The sequence below is a fragment of the Loxodonta africana genome, chromosome 2, assembly GCF_030014295.1.
Source record: "Loxodonta africana isolate mLoxAfr1 chromosome 2, mLoxAfr1.hap2, whole genome shotgun sequence".
Lineage (NCBI taxonomy): Eukaryota > Metazoa > Chordata > Mammalia > Proboscidea > Elephantidae > Loxodonta > Loxodonta africana.
This window is the reverse complement of record NC_087343.1, coordinates 166707819-166717727: the sequence shown is the minus strand read 5'-3', so window position 1 is coordinate 166717727 and position 9909 is coordinate 166707819. Positions and strand designations below refer to the sequence as shown.

Sequence of the window (9909 nt, the reverse complement as noted above, 5' to 3'; positions counted from 1 at the left end):
CCCTCCTTCCCTTTTTTCCACAGGAACACAGAATTCTAACTCCTCATGGAATAGAATGGTCACTCTCTCATGCCCATGTGTTTCCTGTAGAGGAACTGATATGGAACAGATAGTCTGTGACCTATATAGATAAGAGTAGGAAAAAGAACCTTTTGGCTTTAGGAAATGGCCTGGCAGTGGAGGAGGGAATGGAGGGTTAAGAGGCAAGTGTTTCACCAGTAAGGGAAGCCCAGTGCCAGGAAGGCCAGCAGAAGATTTAGCAATTGGAAGAGTGCTAATTATTTTTCCCCACCTGCCATGTGCCACAGGAGCACTGGTGGAACAGTGGTTAAAGCACTTGGCTGCTAACCAAAATGGTGGTGGTTTGAAGCCACCAGCCACTCTATGGGAGAAAGATGTGGCAGCCTGCTTCCATAAAGATTTATAGCTTTGGAAACCCTATGGGGCAGCTGTACTCTGTCCTACAGAGTTACTGTGAGTCAGAACTGATGGCAGTGGGTTTGGTTTTGGCCATGTGCCAAGCAATGTACTATGCAGTTTACATATATTATCACATTTATTCTTTCCAACAATACTGCAGAGTTGGTCTCTGGGGGAACCATACATCCTGGTTTGCCCAGAGCAATCATGGTGTATGCCTGCTGTGATGGTTAAGTTTGTGTGTCGACTTGGCTGGGCCATGATTCTTAGTGTTTATATATGATCACACCCATGATGGGATCTGCAGTGAGTAGCCAATCAATTGAAAGGGAGTTTCCTTGGGCATGTGGCTTGCATCAGAATATAAGCAGATATTCTGGCTTTTGCCTGCTTTGGACCCTGCGCCTGGCTCCTGTTTGTCTGACCTCAGGTTCGTGGGACTTGAGCTAGCAGCTTACCTGCTGATCTTGGGATTCGTAGATCTTCGTAGCCTGTGAGCAAGAGTCCTGCTCTCCTACTGGCTGACCTTGGGTTTGCCAGCCCCTGTGGCTACGTGAATCAGGAGAAGCCTCTATCCTGATCCATTGACTTGGGACATTCCAGCCTCTACAATCGTGTGAACCATTTCCGGATAAAAATCTCTCTATATACATATATTTATTTATATGCTTTACTGGTTTTGCTTCTCTAGAGAACACAGCCTAAGATATCAGCTAACCTGGCATAATTATCAGTGGCATCGCTTTTCATTTTCAAAAGGCTTGGATGAAAACTTGTATAGTTACCTTAATGATTCCCATTTTATAAGTGAGGATATTGAGGCATAGAGAGGTGAAATAATCTGCCCGAGGTCACACAGCTGGTAAATGACAGGACTGACATTCAAACTCTGGTCTGTATGGATCTAATACCCATGCCCCTTCCACTCACCAAGCCTCATCCAGGACTGGGCCTGCCCTAGACTTGCTCCTTCCATTTTGTGTTCCTCGGATGTGGGCCAAGGGTGGATCCATTATCCTCTTCCCTAACTCGAAGTTTGCAGCTTTTTGTCACTCCGTTACCAATCTGGGTCCAATCAGAAGAGAGAAACCACACAGTAATTTGAGCAAGGTAAATTTAGAGATTTATTCTAACAAGAAACAAACCCGTTGCCGTTGAGTTGATTCCAATTCATAGCGACTCTGTAGAACAGAACAGAACTGCCCCATAGGGTTTCCAAGGGGTGGCTGGTGGATTTGAACTGCCTTTTGGTTAGCAGCTGAGCTTTTAACCACCTCGCTGCCTGTAGTAATAAGGGATCTGCTAGTAAGGAGAAAACAGAACTCTGAAGAATACAGGAATAGCAGATATAAGGAGCTGCCACTATGTTAGTGCTTAGACCAGCCAAGGAAGACTCCCTCCCCCAGGGCTGAGATAGAGCTCTCAAAGATCTCCCACCATCCCCCAAGCCCCCTGGCCTGAGATAGAGCAGCCCAGTCCTCTGTCCCCCAATCCTAGGCTGAGATCCAGACCTAGTTGGAGAGGACACAACTGTGGCTCACTGAATGGCAGAGAACTCTTTATCTCAGATATTACCTCCTCCAGAAGCCTCCATCTGCTCTTCAAGAGCACCCCACTCCCCCACCACCCCCCCCCCACAGTCTGATTTAGGGCCCCTTTCTTTGTGCTTCCATGACTCCCTGGATCACAGTTCCTTATACACTGATTACTAATGCCTGCTTCCTTCTATCGCTACTAAACAAAAAAACCTAACCCGTTGCCGTTGACCGGATTCTGACACGTAGCAACCGTATAGGACAAGGTAGAACTGCCCCATAGAGTTTCCAAGGAGCACCTGGGGGATTTGAACTGCTGAATTTTTGGTTAGCAGCTGTAGGTCTTAACCAGTACACTACCAGGGTTTCCTATCCCTACTAGGCTATGTCTTTTCCACTACTGCAACTTGGGTGCCTAGCATAGTGCTGACTCATGGTTGGCCTTCAATATAAACATTGGCTAAGTGAAAAAATAAGTAAGACTGTGTATTATAAGTCCACTAGGGAGGGACGGTATCGGTCCTGTTTATCTTGCCCTTGTACTCCCAGCCCTTAAAGAAGGACCTGACACGGAGTAAGCGCTCTAAAATGGCCGAGAGGCGATGGGGGTGAGCCCAGCGTCCCTTTCACCGCTTCTACCGGACGTGGTCCGGTGTCAGATGTCTGGGGACCCAGCCAGCCGGGACTAGGCTGCGCAGCGCGCGGCACACTGACTTCTCCCCGCTCGTGGCTCACAGGGGTGGGGCGGGGCCTAATCAGGGCCCGCCCCCGGGGCGGGGCGGCGGGGCGGCGGGGCGGGCGGGGCGGGGCGCCTTTCCGGATGCATAAGTCGGAAGCCCATCCGGAGCTAGCCCTCAGAGCCGGAAGAGGCGCTGCCGCCGCTATTGCCGTCAGTCATGCCGGTAAGTGGCCGCGCTGCCTGCGCCTTGCGCAAACCCGCGCCTCGCCTGCACCGCCGCTAAGGTGTTGCATTATAAAGGGCTCAGGACGGGGCCTCAGCTGATATTGTCCCTCTTCTCACTCTTCCCCACTCGCCCCCCCCCACCTTCTGGGACCCTCCAGAAAATTCGATCCGAGAGGAGTTGAATTAATATCGGAGCCAGGCTTCAGAACGTCAGAGCTGTGAGGCCTCAAGCCATTACAAACCCAAACCTTGTTTGCACATACGGGGAAACTGAGGCTCAGTGAGAGGGGCCAAGTTAGTTTCCCAGTATTACACAGGGAGTTGGTGGCGAGACAGACCAGGGACCCCTTAGTCCCTGTGTCTTCCACCTGGATGCCTGCACCAGGAGCTGGCCTGAAAGGGGCGTGAGTGGCTCTGAGCAAGTAGGTGGGCCCGGCTGTTGGCTGCCGGACTGCGCAGGTTTTCAGAGGTCCGTGTTTTTGTTCGCTTTCCCTGCTCACTCTGTTAGACTTCCAGGTCATCGCTGGACGAGACAGAATGAGACAGTGCTTTTTTACGGGCCACTTTCTGAACCTGAACCCATGAGCTACAGAGGTTCAGGGACCTGCCCAAAGTCACCAATTAGTTGTTCAGTGGCGTAGTTTGGAGAGGAATGGGGAGATCTTAGCCCACGTTTACACCTCACTCAGCCTTACTGCATATTTATGGTTTCTCATAGCCTCATTTGGTAGATACGAAATTAAGACCTTTTGCAGATAAAAATTAAAAAGCTCAGTAACTTATGCAAGGTTGTGTTGGGAGCTGGGCACGCCAGGTTTAAACCACTTATCTTCGGGCTACAGTCTCTCCTGGCCTAACCACATGGGAAGTGCCCTGCAGAAGCAGTCACACTGGCTTGGGAGGAAGCTGTGATCCAGTTTGCGTCCCAGAGATCCTGGTTGGGGTGATGTGGTATTTAGCATTTTCCCCCAGGATGCCTAGTTCATGACTCTGCTGCAAGTGGGTGCCTAGTTGTGTCCCACAGATGCCCTGAGTCTTAGCAGCCTGTCTTTGGGGAGCTGACAGGTGAGCCAGAGGTCCGCCCTGGAAAGAGCCACAAATGTCTCAGGTGTCACTTCCCTTGGGTCTTGCAGGGTGCCTTGGCGCAAATCCCCAGGCAACAGAAAATATGGACAAAGAACATAACACAATCAGCCCTACTAGCTTAGCCAATCTACCTGTGATTAATCACCTTGGGACTCAGATTGGAAATCAGATTTTCTCATGGGGGGTGGCAGTAAGGAAAAGATAGCTCAAGGATTACTTATTCTGTGTCCACTCCTGGGGATTTTGGCAAACAAAATATTCTCTAGAGGGCATGATTAGAAGGGAGAGGGCATTGACACAATATCATGAGATGAACAGCTGAAGAAGGAAGGACTGTGGTCAAAACAGGAAGGGGAAGAGTGTGTCACCCGAGAGATTTTTCAGAGGCATGCTTTGGAATCTCAGAAACCTCTATGAAAATCTGTGCCCCCACTTGCCATCTGAGCGACCTCAGGCAAGTTGCTTTACCTCTCTGTGCCTTGGCTTCTACATCTGTAAAATGGGAATTAAAAACTCTAACCTCACAGGACTCTTGTTAGTATTCCTTGGAAAAATACCAGTAAAATATGTAGCATAGCCACTGACATAGCTCACAAAATGGTAGCTCTTGAATAGACCTAGGTCAGGTGGGTAGAACAATGGGCAGGCAGATTTCAACCCCATATTAACAAGGATCACAGTGGTTAAGAACTTAAGCTTTGGAATCTGTGTTCAGCCCTGGTCCTGCCACTTACTGGCCGTGTGGCCCTGAGCCAGTAACTGACCTCTAAACTTAATTCTCATCTGTAAAAAGGGGTAAAAATTATACTGACCTCATGAAATTGTTGTGAAGATTAAAGAAGATAATGCAGGTAAAGTGCTTAGAAAAAGGGCACATAGTAGGCACACATATATTCATATGACTAAACTCTCAATTCCCAGGGTATTCAAGGACTGAATGTCTTGTTTTATTTGAGAAAGAATTCCTTTTCTGGGGTGGGGCTGGACAAAGTGGCCCCATTCCATCCCTGCCTTTCCAGTTCCGAGATTCTGTTAAAGAATTAGTATATGGCTTACTGGACTTTTTCATCTGCTTTAAACAACTCATTTTATAGATGAGGCAGCTGAGGCCCTGAGGGGCTGGGACTGCCCAAAGTCAAGCATCCAGTGGTGGAGCCGGTCTTGGGATTCTCCTATAAGGAATGGTTGCTCTGTTCTTTAAGCAGATCCTCCACCACCCCCAAATTTATTTTTCCAACTCAGGTGTGGGAAGGGGAGTACTGAATTGGAATGTTTGCCACTGAGGAGCTGCCTCCTGGCTTCTGACCTCTGTACTGTGTAGGATGAAAAGGGACCCACCCTCTGTAAGCAGCAGCAGAAAGCTTTAGATAGCTGTTAACTTTGGGTCCTTGAGCAGCAAAAAATTCTGCTCTCTGCACCCCTGAACAAGGTGTTTGCATTCTCAGAGCTCCTGCTAATAGTTGGGACTGTGGGAGGAGGTGGGGGGGCGGGGGAGTGCAGCTTGCTGTTAAAGAGCCAGCAAGATTTCCCTGCAGCCAGGAAAGCCGGAGTTAATAACCCATCCTCAGCACTTACCACATGATGTGGGCAGCTTAGATAACCCCCGAGAACCTCAGTTTCCTCCTAAGAAAAACAGGGCAAATAGCTCCCTTTCCAGGCTGCATGAAGACCAAATTAGATGCTCTGTAAAGAGCATTTGGCGTATAGTGTGTGTTGTAGCGTCCTACTGCTGCTGTAACAAAAAATACCGCAAATGGGTGGCTTTAAAGAACAGGAATTTATTTTCTCAGTTCTGGAGGCTGTGAAAGTCCAAATCAGGGTCATGGCCGTATCGGTTCCTTCTGTGGCCTCTCTCTGAGTTTCTGGAGTCCTTTGGCAATCTTGGATGTTCTTTGCTTGTAGGCAGCCCTCACACGGTATCTTTGTTTCCTGTGTGCGTGTGTGGTTTCTGCTCGTTGTGTAGGACACTACTCAGATGTGATTAGGTTTAGGACCCGCCCTATCCTGGTAAGGAGCCCTTGGGCAGCACAAACTAATAGGCAGGGGCGCCTCAGAAGACAGGCCTAATGATCTGCTTCCAAAAGGTTACAACCTTGAAAACCCTATGCAGCAGTTCTCCTTCGAACCCGTGAAGTCACCATGAGTCCGAATGCACTGAGCTAACAACTGCTACTATTCTGGTATGATGTCATTAACATAACAAAAGAAAAGCACTACTTCCAAACAGTATACTTATAGGTACGAAACCCTGATAGTGTAGTGGTTAAGAGCTACGGCAGCTAACCAAAAAGGTCAGTTTGAATCCACCAGGCACTCCTTGGAAACCCTGTGAGGCAGTTCTTCTCTGTCCTATATGGTTGCTATGAGTCGGAATCGACTCGAAGGCAACGGGTTTTTTGGGGGCTAGGGGTTCTTTTTGAGGGACACAATTCAATCCATAACAGTAGGAATTCAGTAGATTTAGTTTTTACATTGATCTTGCAAATTCCCTAAAGCTTTAGCTCAGTATACGGGTGCAAACCATTGACAGATCTTGATTGTCTGCTGGTTATTCTAACGCAGGAGTAAGCAAACCTTTTCTTAAGGGCCAGATACTGAATACTTTAGGGTTCATGAACCATACAGTCACTGTTACAACTACTTAACTACCATTCTAGTGAAAAAGTAAACTAATGAGTGTCGCTGTGTTCCTATAAAACCAGCTAGCAGGTGGGCTGTGGTTTTCCTATCTAGGTTCTAGAGCCGCATCTCAGACTGAAATGTGGGTAGAAGTCACCTGGATGTCTTTGTTAAAATGAGGATTCTGATTCAAGAAGTCTCAAGAGGGACCTGAGATTCTGCCTTTCTGACAGGCTCCCTGGTGATGCTAATATTGTTGGTTCAAAGACAAGATTTTAGAATAAAACCAAAAACCCATTGCCATCCAGTCCATTCCGAGTCATGGCGACTCTGTAGGGTTTCCAAGGGAGCAGCTGGTGGATTTAAACTGCCAACCTTTTGGTTAGCAGCCAGGTTCTTGAACTACTTCACCACCAGGGCTCCAGATTTTGGAACACCCACTGTAGATCCCTCTTTCCAGAATTTGTTGTTGTTGTTCTTTTTGAATAGTCATGAAGCAGGCTTAAGGAACTAGAGGTGTTTATCTTGGAGAAAAGGAAAACTGACCATTTTCATTAAGGCAGGTTTTTACAGATTTGGCCTCAATAAAAGTAGTAGCCTCCTGGTCATGGAAAGTTAAACAATCCAACCCTGAAAAACCCAGCTGCCTAATGTTTGGCCTCAGTTTCCTCTGTACAACAGGGTGATGACCCAGATCCAAAGATGTTTGGAGACTTGGAGTTAAACCAGCCTTTGTCAGGTACATAGCCTTCATTCCCTACCCTTCCCCCACCCTACCCACTGGGGTGAAACTGGGGAGTCCCAGGACCCACCCCAGATCCCCAGAGCCAAATGAGGAAGGCGCCTGGAGAGCTGCATGTTCCACAAGCTCTCCAGGCGATTTTTTTATATACTGAATTGGAGAACATTCAGTTGGCTAATGCACTTTTGGTACAGACAAAGGAACTGGGGGCCATGAGGAATAGGGATTTTGCTTGAGGTCATCCAGCAAGATATATTGCTATACCCAGAATTCCAATTGAGGTCACCGAAGTCTTAAAATGCCCCACGAAAATGTAGCCATTGTGTTTTGAAGGGAAGGAAAGAAGGAAATGAAACAAACTAATCATAATTGTTCAGTAAACCTGTTGCCATTGAGTCGATGCCGTTATACAGTAGTCCTGAGGTATCCTCGGGGGATTGGTTCCAGGACCCCTGCGGCTACCAAAGTCCAAAGATAATCAAGTCCCTTAGGTAGAGTGGCACAGCATTTGCGTATAACCTATGCACATCCTCCTATATACTTTAAATCATCTCTAGATTACTTATAATACCTAATCTAACATAAATGCTATGTAAATAGTTGTTAACCTGTATTGTTTAGAGAATAATGACCAGAAAAAAGTGTACACGTGTTCAGTACAGACACAACCATTGTAGGCCTAACTACACAGTACACATCAGATGTGAGACGAACAATGTTCAGACAATGCCTGCTGGAGAGAGACTGAAGATCTGTGAAGTAGCTACACATGACTTTTTTCTTCCCCAAAATATTTTCAATCCGTGGTTAGTTGAATCTGCAGATGCGGAACCTGTGAATACAGAGGGCTGACTGTAATCCAGTAGCTAACTTTTGGCTCAGTGCACCCAGTACTAGGCTCTAATCTCCTTACCTAATTACTTACCTATTGCTTCTGGGTAACAAATTACCCCCAAAATTTAGTGGCTTAAAACAGCAAACATTTATACTCTCACACAGTTTCTGAGAGTCAGGAAGGAATCTGAGAGTGGCTAAGCTGGATATTTCTGGCTTAGTGTCTTCTATGAGGTTTCGGTGAAGATATTGGCTGGGGCTGCTGTCACCTGAAGACTTGACTGAGGCTGGAGAATCTGCTTCCAGGATGGTTTACTCACACAGCCCTTGGCAGAAGGCCTCAGCTCCCCCACCAAGTGGATCTCTTCAGAGGACTGCTTAAGTGTCCTTATGGCCTGGCAGCTGGCTTCCTCCAGAGTTAGGGATCCAAGAAAGAGCAAGTTAGAAGCCATAGTCTTTTATGATCTAGCCTCGGAAGTCACCTAACATCATTTCTGCTATATTCTATTATCTAACTTAATTTCATTTATTGTTATTATTGAGTATATGCACAGCAGAACATATACCAATTCAACAGTTTCTACATGTACCATCTAGTGACATTGGTGACATTCTTCGTGTTGTGCAGCCATTCTCACCCTCCTTTTCTGAGTTGTTCCTACCCCATTAACATAAACTCACTGCCCCCTAAGGTTCCTATCTCATCTTTCAAGTTGGCTGTGGTCAGATTGATCTTAGATAGGTCTTAAAAGAGTGTAATGCTCGAGACAGACATTCTTTACTAGTTAAGCTAAACTATTGTTTGGTTTTAAGAAGGCTTCAGGGGATATGTTTGTGTTAAGGTTTAAAGATTATCTTAGAGCAGTGGTTCAGAGATTCATCCAGCTTCTTTGGCTCTAGAAAGTCTGGAGTCCCTGAGAACTTGAAATTCTGTCCTGCGTTTTCCCCATTTTGATCAGGATTCTACGGAATCTTTGATCAAAATGTTCAGTAATGGTAGCTGGGCACCATCCAGTTCTGGTCTCATGGCAGAGTAGGCAGTTTGTTCATGAAGGCAATTCGCCACACATTCCATTTCTTCCTCCTATTCTTTTTTCCTCTGTTGCTCCAGGTGAGTAAAGACCAATTGGTATGCCTTGGATGGCCTCTGCTCTATTCTACTGATCGTACTGGCCAGCTCTGCTACATTGTGGGGTGAGACTACCTAAGTGCAAATACCAGGAGGCAGGGATCACTGAGGGCCATCCTGGTTGCTGGCCACCACACCAAAGGTCCCATATTCATCTCATTCACTCACCTGGATAGGTACTATTTTCCCCATTTTGCTGATGTGGAAACTAAGGCACAGAGAAGTTAAATAACTTACACATGGTCACAGAGCTAGTAAGTGGCAGATCTCAAATCTGAAATTGGGTCTGTTTCCAGATGTGCTCATTTCCAAAGATTTTAAAATAAAGGAAGTACTGGTATAAGTAATCCTTGTCTGAACGCAAAGGAAAGGATCCAGAGGTCCTCAACCAGCCATGTCTGTTATCCTTTCATTCAACAAAATGTATTAAGCACCTGCTTGGTGCCAGTTGCTGTTCCCAGTATTGGCAATGTAGCAGTGAATTGAACAAAGCCCCTGTCTTCTGGGAGCCCATGTCTTCAGACCCATGGTTTGTTAGATATCCAGAAATATAGGATGCAGAGCCTGCACGAAGGATCTGGGAACCTGAGTTCCCTTCCTGGCCCAGCCTCTAGACACTGGGCAGCCCAGGTAGATCCTT

The 9909-nt window shown here is 46.8% G+C and overlaps 1 protein-coding gene across 9 annotated transcripts in view; it reads left to right on the top strand.

Annotated features, from left to right (window-relative positions):
- Nucleotides 1-2783: 2783 nt before the first annotated feature.
- ATOX1 (antioxidant 1 copper chaperone) overlaps nt 2784-9909 on the top strand; it is a 42535-nt gene continuing 35409 nt past the window's right edge. For all 9 annotated transcript variants that reach the window (XR_010319793.1, XM_064278525.1, XM_064278536.1 and 6 more), the window contains exon 1: nt 2784-2857. Coding sequence is in view for 8 of the 9 variants with exons in the window: in XM_064278525.1 (XP_064134595.1) it covers nt 2852-2857 (6 nt within the window). In the remaining variant the exon portion in view is untranslated. The remainder of the gene's footprint in view (nt 2858-9909) is intronic.